The sequence below is a fragment of the Ranitomeya imitator genome, chromosome 3 (assembly GCF_032444005.1).
Source record: "Ranitomeya imitator isolate aRanImi1 chromosome 3, aRanImi1.pri, whole genome shotgun sequence".
Classification (NCBI taxonomy): domain Eukaryota; kingdom Metazoa; phylum Chordata; class Amphibia; order Anura; family Dendrobatidae; genus Ranitomeya; species Ranitomeya imitator.
Genome location: NC_091284.1, coordinates 743510238 through 743533254, shown reverse-complemented (window position 1 = coordinate 743533254; position 23017 = coordinate 743510238). Strand labels below are relative to the sequence as shown.

The following is a 23017-nucleotide window of genomic DNA, read 5'->3' as shown; positions in this document are numbered from 1 at the left end:
TACACTGCCTATTTAGGATGTTTTTAAACATTTCCCATTTATTCTGTATTCTTATTTCTGAGGATATTGTCCCAGTCTACCAGATTAAGGGCATCTCTAAGCTGGTCAAACTTTGCCTTCCTAAAAGTTCAGTGTTTTTGTGACTCCCTGACAAGTCCCCCTAGTGAAAGACAGGTGAAACTGTACAATATTGTGGTCGCTATTTCCTAGATGCCCGACCACCTGCAGATTTGTTATTCTGTCAGGTCTATTAGATAGTATTAGGTCTAAAAGTGCTGCTCCTCTGGTTGGATTCTGCACCAATTGTGAAAGATAATTTTTCTTGGTTATTAGCAGAAACCTGTTGCCTTTATGGGTTTCACAGGTTTCTGTTTCCCAGTTAATATCCGGGTAGTTAAAGTCCCCCATAACCAGGACCTCATTATGGGTTGCAGCTTCATCTATCTGCTCTAGAAGTAGACTTTCCATGGTTTCTGTTATATTTGGGGGTTTGTAACAGACCCCAATGAGAATTTTGTTACCATTTTTCCCTCCATGAATTTCGACCCATATGGACTCGACATCCTCATTTCCTTCGCTAATATCCTCCCTTAAAGTGGACTTTAGACAAGACTTTACATAGAGACAAACCCCTCCTCCTCTCCGATTTTTACGATCCTTTCTAAACAGACTGTAACCCTGTAAGTTAACTGCCCAGTCATAGCTTTCATCTAACCATGTCTCGGTTATTCCCACTATGTCAAAGTTACCTGTAGATATTTCTGCTTCTAGTTCTTCCATCTTGTTTGTCAGGCTTCTGGCGTTTGCGAGCATGCAATTTAGAGGATTTTGTTTTGTTCCAATCTCCTCGCTGTGGATTGTTTTAGAAATGTTCTTACCTCCCTTCTGAGTATGTTTTCCTGGATCTTCTTTGTTCAAGTCTAATGTTTTTCTTCCCGTCCCCTCTTCTTCTAGTTTAACGCCCTCCTGATGAGTGTAGCGAGTCTTCTGGCAAATGTGTGTTTCCCAGGTTTGTTGAGGTGTAGTCCGTCTCTGGCGAGGAGTCCATCGTACAAGTAATTCACACCGTGGTCCAGGAATCCGAATCCTTGTTGTCTGCACCATCGTCTTAGCCAGTTGTTTGCATCAAGGATCCTGTTCCATCTCCTGGTGCCATGCCCGTCTACTGGAAGGATAGAAGAAAAAACTACCTGTGCATCCAGTTCCTTTACTTTCTTCCCCAACTCTTCAAAGTCTTTGCAGATTGTCGGTAGGTCCTTCCTTGCCGTGTCATTGGTGACAACATGTATCAGAAGAAATGGGTGGACGTCCTTGGAGTTGAAGAGCTTTGGTATCCTATCGGTCACATCCTTGATCATCGCACCTGGAAGGCAGCATACTTCTCTTGCGGTTATGTCCGGTCTGCAGATGGCTGCTTCTGTGCCTCTCAGTAGTGAGTCTCCCACCACCACCACTCTTCGTTGCTTCTTGGCTGTACTTTTTGCTGTCACTTGTTGCTGTGTGCCCTTTTCTTTTTTGCTTGCTGGTATTGTTTCATCCTTAGGTGTGCCATCTTCATCCTCTACAAAGATTTGATATCGGTTCTTCAGTTGTGTGGTTGGTGATTTCTCCATGGTCTTCTTGCTTCTTTTGGTCACATGCTTCCACTCATCTGCTTTTGACCAGTGTTCATTGAGCTCAGCAGTGATTTTCGGAGCCGTGGTCTTGCGATCCTCTCTCACAATTTGCTTTAGAGTCAGACGGTCTTTCTCAGTCAACTTTGACTTTCGGCCGGACCTGTGCTTTGCTGCGGATGTTTTTCCTTCTTTTTCAAACGCAGTCATTGCTTTGGAGACAGTACCTCTTGACACGCCAAGCATTCGGGCACTTTGTTACACTAGCACCTGCCATAGGAGCTCCAACAATTTGACCTCTGAAAATCCGAGAGGTCTGCCATTGGTATCAGGTTCTCATCAATGTTCTTACAATTATGCAAAACAAACAGTTAATTTACATACACATCACAAATAATCAACTGCAAAACATCACCATATGTCACGGTTTGCATGTTTATCACGTTTGAAGATTATGATGCCAAAATGTAGGTTGCATTCTTCTTTGGGGCTTTGTGGGTTTCCAGAGGACTCCCGACTCCCCAAAAATAAGAACAGGCCAGGTCCACAGCAGCCGGACAAGCAGTCTTCACATATCCTATGTGGTTGGCATTCTGGGCACCTCTAGGACTTACGGAGCCCTGCGATATCGTGATGGGCATCGCACTGTCATGGGGTTTATTAAGTGCACAAGAGGCACCTAAAATGCCGTCAGCTGAAGGGACTGAGGACCAGTATGGACGCCAGTGCACATCTATTTTTAAAGGGAATCCGTCACCATGAATATGCAGACTAACCTGCGGGCACCATGTTATAGAGGACTCAACCACTGATAAGACCACCCATTGGTCCAGAAATTTATAAAGAAACCGTCAGCACGATTTTCTAATGTAAAGTAAAGACATGGCTGTACTAGCGCTGTAATCCTGATAGAAGGCAGCAGAGGGGCCGGGGAATCACAGACAGAGGAGAAGACCCCTGTACAGTCCGGCCCCTGTTCCCCCAAATCTAATTAGCAGAAAACGTAAAATGGTGAATAAAGAAGAACAACAAAGTGGAACAAAGAAGGTGTCACTGTGATCAGTATTACAGCCCATTACAGGCATTTCTTTATTTCATGTCACAAAATCGTGCTGACAATCGTCTATTCAAATGAAGAAAACAAAAGATATAGTGAACGTGTTCCAACAAAAACTAAACCTCGGTCTCCTAGGTTCCCCCTGCCTGCAGATTGCACTGTATGCTCATGGTGACAGGTGCCCTTTAACTCCGGTATAGATTATTGCCCCCAACTTTTTATTGCTGAGGATTCTGGGTGCAGAAGTGACGTCCGGCTGCAAGGGAGGACCGGCCTGGGTGCCAGAATAGGGCAGCGAAAATCAGTTTTGTTCAACTCTAATCTATACATTCGTGTTACTTTTTGCATAGGATGGCAATTTGGGCAGACAGAGCAATGGTGGTGAAAAAATGATTTCCTTAATTCCTTGGGTCTAATGATGAAGACAGATACAATGAACCATCTACGTGCAGGTTCAAACAAAATGATCATCTGCGAAGGAGATGAAGTGACAGAAAATTGGGTATTTAGTATGTGAGCAGCAAACGGACCAGTGATACATGAACACTAGAAGTATCACTAAAGGGGGTCGCCCCATCTCAGCAGGTTATCACCTATCCACAAAACCAATGTAATGCTGACAGTTGGGGGCCGGAGCACTGCGGAGCCCACCCTGAGAACAGGGCTCGGAAATACCCCATTGTTAGACTGACGGAGATAGCGGAGGACAGCGCAGCACCGCTCCAACCTGTAGGTCAGAGGTCTCTTCTGGAGTTAGGACAACCCATTTAGCTAGTTAGTTTACAAACATGGGTAAGAGAGGACTGGTTATAATGTATAATGTTTTATTACCTTAAAAGAAGTAGACAACTTAAGGACTTATGATAAAAAGAAATGGTAATTCAAAAGGCAGACAACCCAGGCATCATCGGCTACATGGTGGGATCATTCTTTACCTGGGGACCTTTGTTCATCTGAATGGCAGGCGATGCCCTCTGCCACCTCTTCTGCGTCAACTCTTCTGCCAGTCGTCGATTGAACTGCACCCAAGCAAATAGGACACATTAGAGATCGGCAAACATCCAGTAATCTCATGTAATCAATCTAAATAGGAGCAATCACTGAGAGGTAAAAAAGTGTGATCAACCGCCATGGATTGGGTGGGGTTCATACTGAATGAACCACAGGCAGTGCAGAAGTAAGGGCTCATACCCAGCGCAGATCTGTCTGTGCACAGAGGCCGCGGCCCGACCCGAGCGGCACAGCCTCGTAGCTATATATGAAGTGGTCACGGGAGAGCCGCAGCCAGTCCGTGCAGTAGGGTGATGTGACTTTATGCTTTCCCAATGCTTTTGGGTGAGATTTAGTTGGAGCAGTCGGGTCTTACTACATTTCACACCAGAAATTAATCCCTCCCAGCAACGGCCAATTTTCGATTTTTACCATAGTCGGAGAAAAGTCTGTTTACTGTGAGATCAGATGTAGTTTTGAAGGATACCATTCATTTACCACATAATGTACTGAAACCAGGAAAGAAATCCAAGTGGAATGAAACGGTTTGTTCTACTATTATCTGAAATTCGTAACTTTTTTTTTTCCTTTCTGTCGATGGAGCCTTTTGGGGAACGTACAAAGTTTTTATTCAATTTTTTGGGGGCGAGGTGTCAATTCAGGCGACCTTCTTTCTTTACAGTGTTTACAGTATAAGTTATAGCTTAATCTATTTTGTAATTTTATTGGTTGAACTTGATGGATCCATGTCTTTTTTTCGACCTACATACAGTTAGGTACAGAAATATTTGGACGGTGTCTGAACCGCCACGATTTGGGCTCTGCATGCCTGTATTTTGGATTTAAAATGAAGCAAGTGAAGTGTAGGCTGTCAGGTTTAATTACTCCCATCACCCCAAAGCCTGTTTTCCCCTTCCTCACCTAATTTTACAATTCTGAGCACTGTCACTTTATGTGGTGATAACTCTGGAAATATCCCACTGATTCGGAGAATGTATTTTTAGAGATACAGCTCTGGCAAAAATTAAGAGACCCCTGCAAAATGTTCAGTTTGTCTGATTTTTCTCTTTATAGGTATATTTTTGAGTAAAATGTAAATTGTTCATTTATTCTATAAACTTCTGACAACATGTCTGCGAATATCCAAGCAATATTTTTTTTTCTTTCTGACAAAGAAAAAGAGGGATTTTTGGTACTTACCATGAAATCTCTTTCTTGGAGCCTTCATTGGGGGACACAGGACAACCATGGGTGTATGCTGCTGCTAGGAGGCTGACACTATGCAAAAAAAGGAAAAGGCGTAGCTCCTCCCTGGCAGTATACATCCACCCACAGGCACCAAGCACCTCAGTTAGTGCAAAAAGCAGTAGGAGAAAAGACAGAACTCATAATAGTAAAAGTACCAACTCAACTAGGGCCTCCAGGCCCCAAACACGGTACCAGAACAAACAAGTAGGGAGGGTGCTGTGTCCCCCAATGAAGGCTCCAAGAAAGAGATTTTACGGTAAGTACCAAAAATCCCTCTTTCTTTATCGCTTCATTGGGGGACACAGGACAACCATGGGACATCCAAAAGCAGTCCCGGAAAAGGGTGGATAGAAAGGAAATGAGAAAAGGTCTCAGGTCGGCCGGTGTGCGACTGCCGCCTGCAGTACCTTCCTACCAAGACCTGCATCAGACGAGGCTTGGGTATGAACCCGATAGAACCTCGTAAACGTGTGCAAAGACGACCAGGTTGCGGCCTTGCAAACTTGCAAGGCGGAGGCCTGGTGGCGAACAGCCCAAGAAGCTCCGACAGCTCTGGTGGAGTGAGCTCGCACCCCCGGAGGAGGACGTGCCTCATGAACACGGTACGATTCTGAAATTGCCGAGCGAATCCAGCACGAGATAGTGGATTTAGACGCTTGAAGGCCCTTCCGACGACCTTCAGAAACGACAAGGAGAGAATCGGATTGACGGAAAGGAGCGGTTCTAGAAAGATAGACCCAAATGGCCCAGACCACGTCAAGCTTGTGAAGGGACTTCTCCAAGGGATGAGCCGGAGAAGGGCAAAATGATGGAAGGACAATGTCCTCGTTGATGTGGAAAGCCGAGACCACCTTGGGAAGGAATTCGGGAAGCGGTCCAAGAACGACCTTATCCTGATGAAGAATCAGGAAGGGGGAACGGCATGACAGGGCTGCCAACTTGGAGACCCTGATAGATGTAATGGCAATGAGGAAGGCGACCTTCCAAGAAATAAGTGAAAAGGACACGTCATGAAGAGGCTCAAAGGGAGCAGCCTGAAGAGCACCAAGGACCAGGTTAAGGTCCCAAGGGAGGATGGAAAGGAGGGGCGATATGCGCAACTCCCTGTAGAAAAGTCCGAACTTGGTAAATGGAGGAAAGGTCACTCTGGAAGAGGATCGACAGAGCGGACACTTGTCCCTTGAGTGTGCTGAGGGATAAGCCCGAATTGAGACCAGACTGGAGGAAACCGAGAAGCTCCGGGAGAGAAAAGGACATTGGAAAAACTTCATTAGTTTCACACCACCGGAAGAATGCTTTCCAGTACCTATGGTAGATACGGGAAGACGCCGGTTTTCTGGCTCTGATCATGGTCTGTATGACCTGAGGACAGAGACCAGAGTTCTCCAAGACTGCGGCCTCAACAGCCATGCCATTAAACTCAGCGACTGAGAACTCTGGTGGTAGAGAGGTCCCCGCGAGAGGAGGTCTGGGCGATCCGGGATTCTCCAAGGAGTGTCCGCGAGCATGTTTACGAGCTCGGCGTACCACGGCTGCCTTGGCCAGTCCGGCATTATCAGTATGACTGGAATCCCTTCCAACTTGATCTTCTTTATCACCCTTGGAATCAAGGGGAGGGGTGGGAACAGGTAGGGAAACCGAAACTGGGACCACGGAATTACCAAAGCGTCGTGGCCGACGGCAAGAGGGTCCCGGGATCTGGCGACAAACTAAGGGACCTTGTGGCTCATCCGGGACGCCATAAGGTCGACGTCTGGCGTGCCCCAGCGGAGGCAGATTTGATCGAAGACTGCGGGGTGGAGAGACCACTCGCCCGCGGCTAGGCCCTGGCGACTGAGAAAGTCAGCTGCCCAGTTTTCAACCCCGGGGATATGAACGGCTGATATGGCCGGAACGTGGCGTTCCGCCCACCGAAGAATCTTTGCCGCTTCTGCCATTACTTGGTCGCTGCGAGTCCCGCCCTGGTGTTTTAAGTACGCCACGGCCGTGGCGTTGTCCGACTGTATGCTGACGGGAAGATTCGTCAGAAGAGACTGCCAGTGGATTAGCGCAAGGAAGTTTGCCCTGATCTCCAGAAGATTGATGGGAAGGAGAGCTTCCTGGGTGGTCCAACGGCCCTGAGCCGTGTGCGGTCGGAAGACTGCTCCCCACCCGAGAAGGCTGGCATCGGTGGTGATGACCTGCCACTGAAGGGGAAGAAATGATCTTCCTCTCAGGAGAGAGGAGGACAGCGTCCACCAGGTTAGGGACTGACGGACCTGGAGAGGAAGGTGGACGGGATGGTCCAGGGAGTCCAAAGACCTGTTCCAGGTCGATAGGAGGAATAGCTGGAGGGGCGGGTGTGGAACTGGGCGTAAGGAACAGCCTCCATGGAGGCCACCATCTTTCCCAGGACTCCCATGCAGAACCGAAGCGACTGGGGAGCTGGGCGTTTGAGAAGGCGGACCGCCTTGAGGAGCACTGAGAACTTGTCCTCTGGGAGGAAGACCCGAGCTAAGTTCGTGTCAAACACCATGCCCAGGAAGGACTGTCGTTGGGACGGGATCAGGAAGGACTTGGTCCGGTTGATAATCCAGCCGAGACGGGTCAGAGTGTACAGAGAGACCTGGAGACTGTGAGCACAGTCTAGACGAGAGGACCCCTTGATCAACAGATCGTCCAGGTAGGGGATAACGAGGATCCCCCTGGAACGGAGGAGAACCATGACCGATGCCATGATTTTGGTGAAGACCCTGGGGGCAGATGCTAACCCGAAAGGGAGAGCCGTGAATAGCTAGTGACTATCTGATTGCAAACCAAAGGAATCTCTGATGCCGTACACAGATGGGAACATGAAGGTACGCATCTTGAATGTCGACCGAGCAGAGGAACTCCCCGGGTTCCATGGCGGCGATCACTGACCGCAGGGATTCCATTCTGAAGTGGCGAGGTCGGACGTGGCGGTTCAGAAGCTTCAAATCCAGGATAGGGCAAAGAGACCCGTCCTTTTTTTGGGACTACAAAAAGGTTCGAGTAGAACCCGGAAAAATGTTCTTCGGAAGGAACGGGAACTACGACTCCGGCGGCGACCAGAGACGTTACGGCTTGAAGCAAGCCGGGTAATTGGGACGGTTGCATTAGGGGATGAGAGAGAAAAAAAAAAGCGATTTTCCGGGAGGGTAGAAAATTCGATCTTGTACCCGGAGGTAATAATCTCTCTGACCCAGGCGACGCTGATCACTGACAGCCAGGTGTCTTTGAAGAGAAGAAGCCTGCCTCCCACCCTGGGAAGACTCCCAGGTGGGGGCGACCCGTCACTTGGAACGGTATCTGTTGGAACGAGGTCCAGAAGACCTGGGAGGTGGAACCCTGGATCTCCACATGGGAGCTGGCTTGTAAGAGGGTTTTCTACGTTCACCCGTGGTAGTGGGTCGCTCTTGTTGCGATGAGGAATCTGAGGCTGCAAACGGGCGAAAGGGGTGAAATGTTCGAGGACCCTTTGAGTTAAAGAAGCGTTTTTGCTGGGACTGGTGGAGAGAGGTACTCTTGCCCCCAGTCGCGTCTGAGATAATTTGATCCAGACGAGCACCAAAAAGCCTGGAACCCTGAAACGCCAAGTTGGTGAGAGACTTTTTCGAAGTAGCATCTGCATTCCATGCTTTGAGCCAAAGAATGCGGCGAATAGCGACAATGTTGCTGCTTGCCCTGGTCGAACAGGCTGCTGCATCTAGGGAGGCAGTGAGAAGGTATTTCCCTGCATGGTTAATCTGGTCTGCGAGGTCAGCCAGCTCGGTAGGGGAATCCACCTCACTCCCTGTGTGGAATATCTTAGAAACAAAAGGATTTTTTGAAACTTGCTAATTTATTCAAGTGAAAAACAGAAATCAATCAAATGTGACAGATCAAATAGTAGGCACTTATTGAACAATTGTACAAGCGACTCAATGTGATTGACGTTTCGACCCTCCCGGGTCTTACTCTAAAGTCGCACTGTGAATACAAAACAGTATATACAAAATCTTTAGATACATAATATACAAAAATTACAAGACAACACATATACAAAACAATATATACAGTATAAAGGGTATGTTTAGACTTATAATATTATACCCCAATAGACTACGTTGTGAGGCTAAGTTGTAGCATGAGGTCTGTCAAACGGGAGTCAGTCATGTGACAATGTGTCTACGAGTGCTTCTGTAGTAAAAAGTATAGTTGTTACCTTAATGCAGGATTTATGAGTGGCTCTTATGGGAAAGAGGATGTTGTCCCTGTAGTGTCAAGGGGCTGGGGAGAATGATAGTGACGTTAGCAGCCTGTGATGGATAGGCAGTTACATAGAGGCCCAACATACGTCCAAAAGTAATAGTGATTTACCAGGTGCAGTCTCTTTGATACCAAGTATGGCCTAATAGTTGATTTTTCTCTGAGTGTGACCTGTAATACCATATACATAAGTGTCAGTGAAAGGTAGTTAATAGTAGTACCCTGGTGTATCTAGAATGAATAATCACCTTGTTGAGGAATAGCAGCGGTGCTGCTTGTTGGGGTATAATATTATAAGTCTAAGCATACCCTTTATCTACTATATTAACCCCGCGCGTTCCAATTCACCAAACAATTTTGCCCCTATCTACATAATGGGGAAAAAAGTGAAAGGAAAAGTGTTGGAGGCATCCCAGCTACAGAAACAAAATTTTGCACAGTCACATGTCTGGACCCTGAGAGCGTCATAGGCTACGTTGTGAGGTGAAATTTTAACCCCGCACTTTCCAATTCACCAAACTATTTTTCCCCTATCTACATAATGGGGAAAAGTGAAAGGAAAAGTGTTGGAGGCAAATTGACAGCTGCCAGATGTGAACAAGGGGGACTTAAAGAATGAGAGCGATGGCGCAAAAGAGTATATACCGTACAGTTGCTAAGGTGGGGCCCCGACATGAGATACTCACCACACATGGGGATATGAACACACACACAAAATGCACCACACACTACCACGTGCTTGAACACATATACCACCCTCAGCACACATTTCACCACACATACACCAACCTCGCCACATAAAAGTCGAAACACAAAAGTCGCCGCTCAAAACTCACCACGCGCAAAACTCGCCACGTGCAAAAAATAGGCTCACGCAAAACTCGCCACAAGTGCAAAACTCACCTCATGGAAAACTCGCCACACGCAAAACTTGCACATGCGGAAAAATTGCCACATGCACAAAATTTGCAACACATGCAAAAGTTGCCTCACACAAAACTTGCACATACTCAAAAGGCACCAGACATAAAACTCACCACGCGCAAAACTCGCCATGCGCAAAACTTGCTGCACACAACTTGCTACACTAACCTGTCACATGCAACTCGACACACAAAAAGTTGCTACACGCATGTTGCCACACAAAACTCATCTCACAAAAGTCACTACATGCATGTCGCCACACACAACTCAACACACACAACTTGACAAACGAAACTCGCCCTAAAACACACACAAGTCTGGTATTAGCCTTCAAAAATAAATATCTAATTAATAAGCAGACAAACTACAAGAGCAACAAATGTACCATATAGGAAATACGGCAGCTGTCAGTCACATGACCTGTCTATTATGTGTATGTGTGAGCTAATATATACTGCCAGGGGGAGGGCTTCCTGTTGGCTGGGGATTTATCAGGCTGCCAATTTATCTTACAAATACTGAGGTAAAAATACTGAGCAAATAACGTGTTAACGAGGTCTAATACAGGAGATCACACAGGTATATACTATATACAGGGGAGATGACACACAGATATATAGTATATACAGGAGAGATGACACACAGGTATATACTATATAAAGGAGGAGATGACATACAGGTACATACTATATACAGAAGGAGATGACATACAGGTATATACTATATACAGGAGGAGATGACATACAGGTATATACTATATACAGAAGGAGATGACATACAGGTATATACTATATACAGGAGGAGATGACTCACAGATATATACTATATACAGGAGCAGATTACCTACAGGTATATACTATATACAGAAGGAGATGACATACAGGTATATACTATATACAGGGGAGATGACACACAGCAGGTATATACTATATACAGGGGAGATGACATACAGGTATATACTATATACAGGAGATGACATACAGGTGTATACTATATATAAGGGAGATGACAAACATGTATATACTGAGGTGAAAATGAGAGGTGTGAGTTGAAAATGAAAAGGTGTGAGTACAAAATGAGAGGAGTGAGGGAAAATAGTGTAGTGATCGGAAAATGACAGATGTGAGGGCGAAATGACAAGTGTTAGGCGGGAATGAGAGGAGTGAGGGAGAAAATGAGAGATGTGAGGGGGAAAATTAAAGATGTGATTGGGAAAATGAGAGGCGTGATGGGAAAATAAGAGAAGTGACGTGCTATAACTAACCACAGATATTTACTATGCCCAGGCAACGCCGGGCTCTTCAGCTAGTACTGTATATATTGTTTTGTATATGTGTTGTCTTGTAATTTTTGTATATTATTTGTATCTAAAGATTTTGTATATACTGTTTTGTATTCACAGTGCGACTTTAGAGTAAGACCCGGGAGGGTTGAAACGTCAATCACATTGAGTCGCTTGTACAATTGTTCAATAAGTGCCTACTATTTGATCTGTCACATTTGATTGATTTCTGTTTTTCACTTGAATAAATTTGCAAGTTTCAAAAAATCCTTTTGTTTCTAAGATATTCCACACAGGGAGTGCGGTGGATTTCAATATAGGGATTTTTGTGTGTACTCACCGTAAAATCCTTTTCTCCGAGCCACTCATTGGGGGACACAGGACCATGGGTTATGCTGCTGTCACTAGGAGGCTGACACTAAGCTGCGACAAATGACCGGAACTCCCTCCGTCTTGATCTTTCGGATCACCTTCGGCAGTAAGGAAGGGGAGGAAACACGTATGGGAGTTGAAACTGATGCCACGGTGAAATCAGCGCGTCCACTCCTATGGCCTGGGGATCCCGAGAATGCGCAATGAAGTTGTGGACCTTGGCGTTCAATCTGGACGCCATCAGATCCACGTCCGGGGTCCCCCAGCGAAGACAGGTCTGTGGAAAGACCTCTGGGTGGAGTTCCCACTTCCCCGAGGCAAGGCCCTGGCGGCTCAGAAAGTCCGCCGCCCAGTTCTCGACTCCCGGAATGTGCACCGCGGAAATGGTGGAATGGTTGGTTTCGGCCCAACGAAGGATGTGAGAGACTTCCTGCATCGCCGCCCTGCTGCGGGTACCCCCCTGGTGGTTGATGTAAGCCACCGCCGTGACGTTGTCCGATTGGACTCGTATTGGGTGACCCGCGAGCAGGGCGACTCAGGGCAAGTCTGATCGCACGAATCTCCAGGATGTTGATGGGAAGTCTCGATTCCTGAACTGTCCAACGGCCCTGGGCAGAGTGGTGAAGAAACACCGCCCCCCAGCCGACGAGACTGGCGTCGGTAGTTACCACTAACCAGCGGATCGGGAGAAAGGACCTCCCCTGAAGAAGAGATGGACCCAGGGTCCACCATACGAGTGATTGTCTGACCCACGGAGACAGCGGGCAAGGACGGTCGAGAGATGGGAGACTCCTGTCCCAGTTGTCCAGCAGGGCCTGTTGCAAGGGGCGGAGATGGAGTTGAGCGAAAGGAACCGCTTCGATTGCTGCAACCATCTTTCCCAGAATCTTCATGGCGAACCGAATGGTTCGCGGGCGAGGATGGCAGAGCGTTCGGGCTCCTTGCTGAAGCGCTTGGGCCTTGGACCGAGGAAGCAAGACCAGACCCCTTGAAGTGTCCAGGATCATTCCCAGAAAGGAGATCCGACGGGCAGGAATGGGAGAGGACTTGTCCAAGTTGATCAACCAGCCCAGGCGCGAAAGAGAATCCAGGGTAATGTGGACGCTTGCCTCGCAGGCCTGAAAAGACGGACCCTTTATGAGGAGATCGTCTAAGTAAGGTAACACAACGACTCCTCGAGAATGAAGAATGGCCATGACCTTCGTGAATACCCTGGGCGCCGTGGCAAGACCGAAGGGTAAGGCCGTGAACTGGAAATGGTCCTCTAGAATGGCAAAGCGGAGGAACCTCTGATGTGGCGGGAATATCGGAATGTGAAGATCGATAGACATCAAGGATGCCTATCGATGCCAAGAATTCCCCTCTTTCCATCGAAGAGATGACCGACCTGAGCGATTCCATCCTGAATTGCCGTACTTTTACGCACTTGTTCAGGAGCTTCAGATCGAAAATGGGGCGCACTTTTCCGTCCTTTTTTGGCACGACGAAGAGGTTTGAGTAGAAACCTTTGAACCTCTCGTGTTCCGGAACCGGAACAATGACCCCGCTCTGGCGGAGGGAGTGAATGGCGCAAAGGAGGGCGCGAGACTGAGCTCCCAAACTGGGGAGACGAGAGGGAAAAAACCGAGTTGGAGGAGGAGCGGAGAACTCTATTTTGTAGCCAGACGATACCAGATCCCTGACCCATTCGTCGTGAACGACAGAGAGCCAGGCTTGCTGAAAAAGGAGTAGGCGTCCGCCTACTCTGGTGGTATTGACTGGCTCCATTCCCGAGTTATTGAGACGGGAATCTGGGGGGTCTAGAACCTCTGGTTCTGGACTGCCTCGGCTTTCCTCGCCAGGACGGATTCGGCCTGAAGGAGGGACGAGCGTCTCTGTCTGCGCGAGCGGATCGGTCCGATCTGGAAAAACCGGTAGGATTGGACCAGGCTGGGCTGGTACGAAAGGGCCGAAAGCGAAAGTAAGGCTGGCGCTGGAAGGCCGCCTTGGGCCTCTGTTGGGGAAGGAACTTGCTCTTTCCCACCGTGGCGTCGGAAATAAGCTGGTCAAGCTTTTCACCGAAAAGGCGCCCGCTCTGAAAAGGGAGAGAGACCAGAGATTTTTTAGAGGAGGAATCTGCGCGCCACTCTCTGAGCCAAATAGCCCTTCTGATAGTGATGGCGTTTAGCCAGGTCCGCCATCTCAGCCGGGAGATCCTGTTCATGAATGGATTTCGCTAGAGCATCCGCCCAGGAAACCATTGCCTTGGCCACCCAAGCCGCGGCGAAGGAGGGGGATAGGGAAGAACCTGAGGCTTCGTACACTGAGCGAGCTAGAGAGTCTAGCTGGCGTTCAGTGGGACTCTTAATTGAAGCGCCATCCGGAACGGAAAGAAGCGTTTTAGAAGCAAGGCGCGAGACCGGAGGATCTACTATAGGGGGATCCGTCCAGTCTTTCACGAGATCTGCTGAAAAGGGATACTTCGATACCAGGTCCTTTTTTCCCGTGAAACGCTTATCCGGACGCTCCCTGTGTCGCCTGACTATATCCAGAAAATCTGGGTGAGAGGCAAAAGTCTTATGAGAACGCTTGGTTCTGGTAAAGGAGACTGCGTGTTCCGGAGCGGAATTAGAGTCATCGTCCACCTTAAGTGCGTGATTGACTGCTACAATGAGGGAGTCAACCGTAGCTCTAAACTCCGGAGCCTCCGGGTCTAATGATACTTCAGACTCATGTTCAGAGTCGTGCACGCTGCGAGCCCCCAAAGAGGGTGTGCGAGAGGTGGAGCTGCCAGAATCTGAGTGGCGAGGTGAGCGCTCAGGAGAGGTAATGCGGATCCGTTTTCTGGATGACCGTGCCTCTTTATGGAGAGCGGCCCCTGCTGGCCGACGATTCCCCTGTTACGGAGGGATCTCTTAGGACCTGTAACGGATTGCCTCGTTCCCCAGGAGGGTTTTGAATGGATTTGATGGCGTTGGCTAAAAAAATCCACGGACTGCGAAAGTGAAGTGACCCACGGGGGGGGACTAGGTACGCCGGAGTCGGAGGCGGTGGAGGGCTCCTGGGCACATGGAGCATCGCAGGCAGAGCAGAGGGGGGAAATTTGAGGCCGAGGAAGTGGGGCCTGGCAGGTGGTACACGCAGAAAAAAAGGTCGTATGCACCTTAGAGGATTTTTTAGACCTTGACTGGGACATGATGTACCTAATGCAAAAAATAGACCACAGGGTCTATAAGCTAGGGAAGCAGAGGGCGACACTGCAGAGGAGAGGCTGACGAAGTCTCCTTACCCAGGTCCTGTGTCCCGCTGTGTTGCCTGAGAAGGCGAAGAAAAGCCGGATAAAATCGCTGCACGTGGGCGCTGTGTCGCCTAGAAGCTGCGGCAGGGCTGAGCTGCGGCGTGCAGTAAGGGAAACCAAGATGGCCGCCGAGATCAGGAGAGAGATCTCGGAGGCGGCGAGAAGCGCCAGGACCGGGGGGCGGCGCCACAGAATGACGCAAAAGAGTGGGCGGAGCCTATCGGCAGCGTCCTGCGGCTAGGCCGAAGCCGTGGACTAAATTTGCGGCTTCGGCCCGGCGCGCGGCCGCAAAGTGCCCAAAATAAGGGGCCCAGAGCAAACGATGTGCCGCTACTTAGGAGGAGCCCTCCGGACCGCAGAAACCGGCGACCCCCCCCCATCCTCCCGAGCCACTTACCCCGATGAGGTGAGGAGTGCCTAGGATGAAATGGCAGGGACGGTGCAGGGGTTGGGAAGCCTCCATCCACCAGCCCCGGATAGGGGGGTGGAGAGGAACCGTCCACCACCTGAATCACGCATAGACAGTGGTGATGCAGTGTGGTCTGCACGGACGCCACGGGAATAGTGCCTCTGTACAGCCAAGGGAGAACCTGGTGGACAGGGCAGATGTCCGGCAATAAAAAGGCCTGGCTGCAGAAGAGGATACTGGAGGTAAACAACACCAGTGCTCGTCTGTACAATGTGGGGAGATCGGCGCCCGGGAAAGGGACCGTCGCCCAAAAAAGGTCAGCTCAGGCAGTTGCTCCCACGTCGCAGGAGAGGGTACGGTGAGGTGAAACTCCCGTTCTTGCCTGTTGTTGGTTCGGGGGAGATCGGACCATGAAAGAATCCGTCGCCCCCTTCGTCCGGGTAGAATTAAAAAAAAAAAAAAAAAAAAACAGTGTGCCTCCTACGGACACTAAGCTTGAACTGGGTCTCTGGAAGCCAGTATGAGGGTGCATACTGCAGGGGAGGAGCTAACCTTTTTTTTGTCTCAGCTTAGTGTCAGCCTCCTAGTGACAGCAGCATAACCCATGGTCCTGTGTCCCCCAATGTGGCGAAGGAGAAAATATTGTTATTAGACCTTACGGTCTGTCTCACCAGCACCCCGATCTAAATTTAGAGTGCAGGCCAAATTAGATATATTTAAGCTCGGTAGGGGAGGCCGAAGCTAAAATGCCCTGACGGAGGATCTTGGCCCAGGCAGAGATGGCCTTAGCCACCCAGGTGGAAGCAAAGCTTTGCCTCGAAAACTGACTTAGCCAGTGCCTCAATTTGTCTGTCCGATGCGTCCTTAAGCGATGCACCGTCCGGTAAGGAGAGAACAGTCTTGGAAGAAAGACGGGAAATCGGCGGATCGACCTTGGGGGACTCAGCCCACTTGGAGAGAAGATCAGCGTTAAAGGGATAGAGCACGTCCAGATGTTTTCTACCCGAAAAAAAAAAAACGTTTTTCAGGATGTTCCCAGTGTTTAGACAGGGTAGAATCAAACTCATCATGGGTAGGAAAGGAGCGAGAGGGACGCTTCACCCGCTTAAAAGAGACAGAGGAATCCTGGGGGGAAACCTCGTCTTGTTTTAGTTTGAGGGTTTGCGAGATAGCCGAAATAAGACTATGTACGACAGCCTGCATGCTAGAAGCCTGGTCTGAATCGGAGTCAGAACCGGACTGGGGAAGAGGGGAATTGGGAGGAGGAGAGAAGTTTGAGCGCTGCGGAGGGACACGGAGAACCAGACAAAGAGCCAGACAGAGTCCTCTTTCTAGAGCGGCTGGCTGATTTATCTCCCTGTGGTTCAGGGTCAGGTGCGGCCGACTCGCCATGGGAGACTGTCGGAGCACTGGTGGCTGAAGGAAGCTGTGGAAGACGTTCAAGCGCCTGGATCAGGGACTGAGATACCTTAGTCAAATCAGAGACCGACTGCGAGATAGCAACGGCCCATTCAGGGTGAGGGGGAGCGCCCCCATCCCGAGAGTCAGAAGCTTCCAGCGGGGCAGACATGGCAGGAGGACTGCAGGACTGGCAGAGAGGCGGCGATTGGCCTACTGACCACTTTATCTTACAACGAGCACAGGCGTAGTGAGTTATGGTAGGGAAGGCTCCAGAAGAGTTGAACATAAGGATATTCTGCAGTACTATACTACAGAAAAGACTAAGGGGCCTACAGTGGTATGGATAATACCGAGGGAGGGGCCAATATAGCGTCACAATCCTACCGCACCACAGAGCAGAGTTGTCTGTGTCCCCCAACGCACGATGTCTTCTGTGCATGGAGCTGCTGAGGCAGGAAGTGCCAGCGGCAGTGCTGTGCTGTGAGGAATAAGTCAAGGCTCCTGAAAGGGCCACACCAAAAGGGAAGGGCGTGCCCCAGATGTAAGAGCCACCCTGAGTGGAGAAGGAAAAGAGCGCCCAAAAAAAAAAAAAAAAGCATGCCCGAAAAAGGAGGTGTGGCCTATCGGAGGGGGCGTGGTCAGCTGCAGCTGTGAAAGTAAAACGGTCGGGACTCTGTGTGAGAGTGAAAGTAAAAACGGCCGGGACTTTGTGTGAGAGCATTGTACATCTAGTCAGGGGGAGATACTGCTGCGGTGGAGCGGCTGCTGAAGCGCTGGTACCTGCATGTCCGGTTCCACGTTAGAGTGGGGAGAGAGGATCGTCCAGGGGCTCAAAGAGAGAGGGGTCGCTGGAAACGGAATCCTTCGTCCAGAAGACGGCCTCGACCCCAAAGACACGGGGGAGGGTCACCGCTGGTGACCACCATCTTCCTCTCAACCCTCTCCGAGGAGAGGGGTGAGGGGGACCGTTTGGCTAGGACCGCCACCATAAAGACCCTGGAGCACCTGGGAGGGTGACAGGGGGATACTGTCCTGCCGGCGGTCTGAGAGCTGCGATGCGGACGACACCACACTGCTCGCTCAGCCGCCCTCCTGGGGAGGCAGGGTGGAAGATTGCACCCTGAATCCCTGAATGCGGTGATCTGAAAAAGAAAGCCAAAATGTTAATAAAAACAACAAAACCTGTAAGGCTGTGTGCACATGTTGCGGTTTTTTCGCGGTTTTTCCCGATAAAAACGCTATAAAACCGCAAAAAAAACGCATGCAATAAGCATCCCATCATTTAGAATGAATTCTGCATATGATGTGGTTTTTTCCGCGAAAAAAATGCATCGCGGTAAAAACCGCAGCATGTTCATTAATTTTCCGGTTTTTTTGCGGATTTCCCACTCCAAAATGCATTGGGAAGTGTCTATAGAAAACCGCGGCAAAAACGCGTCAAAACCACGGCAAAAACGCATGCAGTTTTCTTGCAGAAAATGTCCGGAATTCTCAGGAATTTTCTGCAAGAAATCCTGAACGTGTGCACATAGCCTAAGGGAATCAAGGTTAGCAGCGGATCTGAAGATCCAGGTCCGCCTCCTACAGACACTAAGCACAAACTGAGGTGCTTAGTGCCTGTCGGTGGGTATATACTGCCAGGGAGGAGCTACGCCTTTTCCTTTTTTTGCATAGTGTCAGCCTCCTAGCAGCGGCAGAATACAACCATGGTTGTCCTGTGTCCCCCAATGAAGCGATAAAGAAATGGTCAAAATAAAAAACAAAACAAAAAAAAAAAAACAAACCCAGCACTTTCAGACCTCAAATAATGCAAAGAAAACAAGTTAATAATTTAGAAAGAACAATACTAATGTTTTAACTCAAGTAGAGTTCAGAAATCAATATTTTGTAGAATAACCATAATCACAGCTTTCATGCGTCTTGGCATGTTTTCCACCAGTCTCTCACACTGCTCCTGGCACAAACATTTAACCAGTTCTTCTTTGTTTGATGGCTTGTGACCATCCATCATCCTCTTAATTACATTCCAGAGGTTTTCAATGGGGTTCAGGTCTGGAGATTGGGCTGCCCATGGCAGGGTTTTGATGTGGTGGTCTATTAATTTTTGCCAGAGCTGTATATTGTACTTCATATGATGTGGTAAAATTTGCTCAATATGACCTACGTCATAGGGGTGAGGGGACGCCAAGAGTATTTCTGCTAACAGGTATATAACCATATGCTATTGTATACTTGTACTCTGGTTAGGGAGTCTACCATGTCCCTTCTTGAATCTGGGCTAGTTTGGTCAGCAAGTACCACTTTCCTTAGGCTTATCATAACCTAGGGTATTCTATATAAGCCTATGTCTGGACATTGAGTTTACAATATATGGTACTGCCCAGTATGTGCTAGTTATCCTGTTTTAAGGCTCCTTTGGTTATTTTCATAGGGCAGTTTGTCAACTTTCTATACAGCACTATCTATGAAGAGACACTTTTGTCCAAGCTATTTTAAGCCATGCATTTTGGTGTTTTTCTCATGTTGCTGTGCTTTGCCCTCTATATTGTATATGGCGTCCTCTATTATGGCTATTCTTGCTTATTTTAAACTGTTTTAATTATTGTTAATAAAATTCTTGTTTTTAATTTCAAGTGATTTGTGGGATCTCTTCTTTGTCACATATGGACATACTATATATGGGACTAGTTTTGCGTTCATTTGTGATAAAAAAGGAAATTTGTAGAAAATTTAGAATATTTTGCAATTATCAAAATTTTCATTTTTTTTGCCCTTAAACCAGAGAGTCATGTCACACAAAATACTTAGTAACATTTCCCACATGTTTACCTTACACAATTTTTGAAACATATTTTTTTTTGTTAGGAAGTTATAAGGGTTAAAAGATTATCAGCGATTTCTCATTTTTCCCCAAAAAAATTGTAAAACCATTTTTTTTAGGGACCACCTCACATTTTAAGTGACTTTGAGGGGCCTATATCACAGAAAATACCCCCAAAGTGACACCATTTTAAAAACGGCATTAACACCACATTCAAGAAGTTTATTAACCCTTCAGGTGCTTTACAGGAATTACTGGAATATGGAAGAAAAAAATGAACACAAAAAAAGGTTATTTAGCTCCAATTTTTTCTATTTTCACAAGGGTAACAAAAGAAAATGGACCCAAAAATATGTTGCGCGACGTCTCCCGAGTACGCAGATGCCCCATATGTGGAGGGAAACTACTGTTTGGGCGCACAGCAGGGCTCAGAAGGGAAGCAACACCATTGGACTGTTTGAACACAAAATTGACTGGAATTATAAGCGGACGCCATGTCCCATTGGAGAGCATCTGTAGTCCCCAACAAGTGACACCATTTTGGAAACTAGACTCCTTGACAAATGTTTCTAGATGTGTGGTGGAGCACCTTCAACCCCCAGGTGCATCACAGAAGTTTATAACGTAGAGCCGTGAAAATGAAAAATAAAAAAAATAAAATAATGAAAGCTAATAATAAAATAAAAGATACAGGTTTGAAATGGGATTTTTTTAACTTCCCCAAGAAGACTTCACCTAGCCATTGTTTCATCCCTTGTACATAGTTCAGAGGCAGGAGCCAGGTATATAACATAGCCAGCAACCACAGTGTGAACCTGCACCATACACCCAAATCAGTATATGCCGTGTCAGGAAAAGGTTAACAGGCTTGGCAAATCCCCCCAGAGGTTAATGATACATTAAAAATAAACTGAAGTGTATACTTGGCTGCCCTTATATTTTAATTCTGTACATTCGGTTAAGAAATAGCAGCTCACAGATCACCCAGTAACATGGATTCTGTACTGGTAATCACTCCTAAAATAGTCCCCATCATGTGACTGCAGGCTTGTGACTCCTGACATTGTGTACACTGCACACTGCGGGGATTCTTTGGTGTCGGCACAGGAAGCGGCGACTATGTGACCGCAAGAATGCGATTTGCATACTTCTGGCCACATTGCTACTAGACTGTATCCAGCCTTGCTCAACGCAAGTGCATTGAGGCTGCGCCCAACTAGTCGGCATGGGACTACATGTATGCACATCTCATACTTGCGATCACGCGACCCCCCCCTTCCCCACCGGGAATGCTAACAACGCCTGATGTGCAGGTTCACAAATCTGCAGTCACGTAGGTGTCTTACGACCGGACAAACCCTTTAGTCATACTGTACATATGACATAGGTGCACTCTACCAAATACATCAAACTGGATGCAAAGCACCCATGCCATACGATGAATAAAGGCTCCATTACAAGCCTGCCGGGCACTTACCTCAATCTGCCCATGTTCTCTGAAGGACATCTTGACATGTGAGTAGCGGCTGGTTTGGTAAGGTCCAGGCTCTTTATTCGGAGATGGAGGGTGGAGATGTACCACGATTTTAGCACTATAAAATCATTTATTAATATAAGGTTAATATTGAGGGAAGTACATAGGACTTACAGTTATATGCACTTCTAGTTTATCTATGTGCACAATTTATAATGACAAGGAAAATCATCAATATAATTATTACACTCCAGAATTCGGCAATATGCTATATTACTTGTTATATGCCAGCTATAGAAAACCAATGCCGAGCCTGCAGATATTGTTAGAACATTCTGTAAGATGATGGTCCATAGATGAGATGTTCTCACAGACACCAGGCAAACCCAAGTCATTTGCCTAAGAATTAGCCTTGAAAACGAATAATGGTGTGTGCTTTGCTTATGAAGAAGTGTTTAATCTTTTTAATCAAACCTCTCTTTCCTATACACAGTATATGTCTTTTGTTTATCTATTATTATTTATCCATTTTATTGGAACTTTTATTCTAAATAAATTTCCTTTTTATTCAAATCACCTCTGAAGACCGGATCTCTTTGCTGGTACAGTTATTTTCCATATCAACAAACATGCTCCAATGCTAAAATATCTGCCAATATAAAGCTAAGTGCACACGCCGAGGATTCCATTGCGGAATTTTCCGCAGAGGTTTTGCAAAATCCGCAGTGAAAAACCGCTGCGGATTTTACTGCGGATTTATCGCGGTTTCTTTTGCGGTTTTCTCTGCGGATTTGAACCTGCAGATTTCTATTGGAGCAGGTTGAAATCCGCAGTGGAATCCACACAAAGAATTGACATGCTGCGGAAAATAAACCGCAGCGTTTCTGCGCGTTTTTTTCCGCAGCATGTGCACTGCGAATTTGGTTTCCCATAGGTTTACATTGTACTGTAAACTCATGGGAAACTGCTGCGGATCCGCAGCTGCGGAGACTCTGCGGATCCGCAGCAAAATCCGCGGCAAAATCTGCAGCGTGTGCACATACCCTTAAAGTCAGGTAGGAAATGACCATTGATATAGACGGTGACTTGGATCAATGTAAGCTTTGTGTGGTGAGTACACAAACCGAAATCAGGATTTCTCAGTACGACGGCCATAGACTTACCATTGCATCTATGTTCAGAGATTACAAAAGCTATGTACACCATCAAATGAAGGTCATTAAGAAGTAGGAAGAAAGGGCAGGATCAGACAATTTGAGGTACTGACAAGTGGGGGTTAAGGTGGTCTGACCCCTACTAACTAACCAATGTCTACCATACAACTAAATAACGTAAGGTGCCTTCCCCTAACCTAGGCCATCAAACCTATCGGCACAGAATGATCCACTTCTTGCCGTCCTTCAGTTTGTATCTTGAGACTAGCCCTCTGCTGTTCTGCGCATCCCTAGGAAATTAACATTGTGGCTGTACTACAACCTCCAGGCCACACACACAATAGCCTGTAAGAGGCGAAGAGGCGGCATAATTCAGAGTGTTCGAATGCAGGTCCCCTTGTGTAAATGAAAACAAGTACCCTTGTGCAAATAAAGGAACGAAGATGAAAATGCAGGTATCACGATTCCATCCCTTAATGTGTATGGGATGCAGTTACAGACAGCTCAGCTGTCCAATCTGAGACCGGGCTGCCTTCAGGTGTTCCCTGTCCTGAGTGATTGCGGAGCTCCTTAGCTGGGCTGTCAGTCCCAGAACTCTACCAGATGTACATTCAGCTCTGTCTGGTTTGTCTATCTGCGCTGCTTGTAGATCTTTTTGCTGCCTGACCTTGGACCTCGTTCTAACTGCTCCCTTTGCTCTGACACCCTTTCCTCCTGGTTTTCTGACCTCGGACCATTACCTGTCTG

At 47.6% G+C, this 23017-nt stretch overlaps 1 protein-coding gene across 1 annotated transcript in view; it reads right to left on the bottom strand.

Annotated features, from left to right (window-relative positions):
* The window catches only part of VPS36 (vacuolar protein sorting 36 homolog), a 63596-nt gene that overhangs the window by 32277 nt on the left and 8302 nt on the right, over positions 1–23017 (bottom strand). The window contains exons 4-5 of the mRNA XM_069758900.1: positions 21120–21234; positions 3606–3689 (exon numbers count right to left, since the gene is read on the bottom strand). Coding sequence (XP_069615001.1) covers positions 3606–3689; positions 21120–21234 — 199 coding nt within the window. The remainder of the gene's footprint in view (positions 1–3605; positions 3690–21119; positions 21235–23017) is intronic.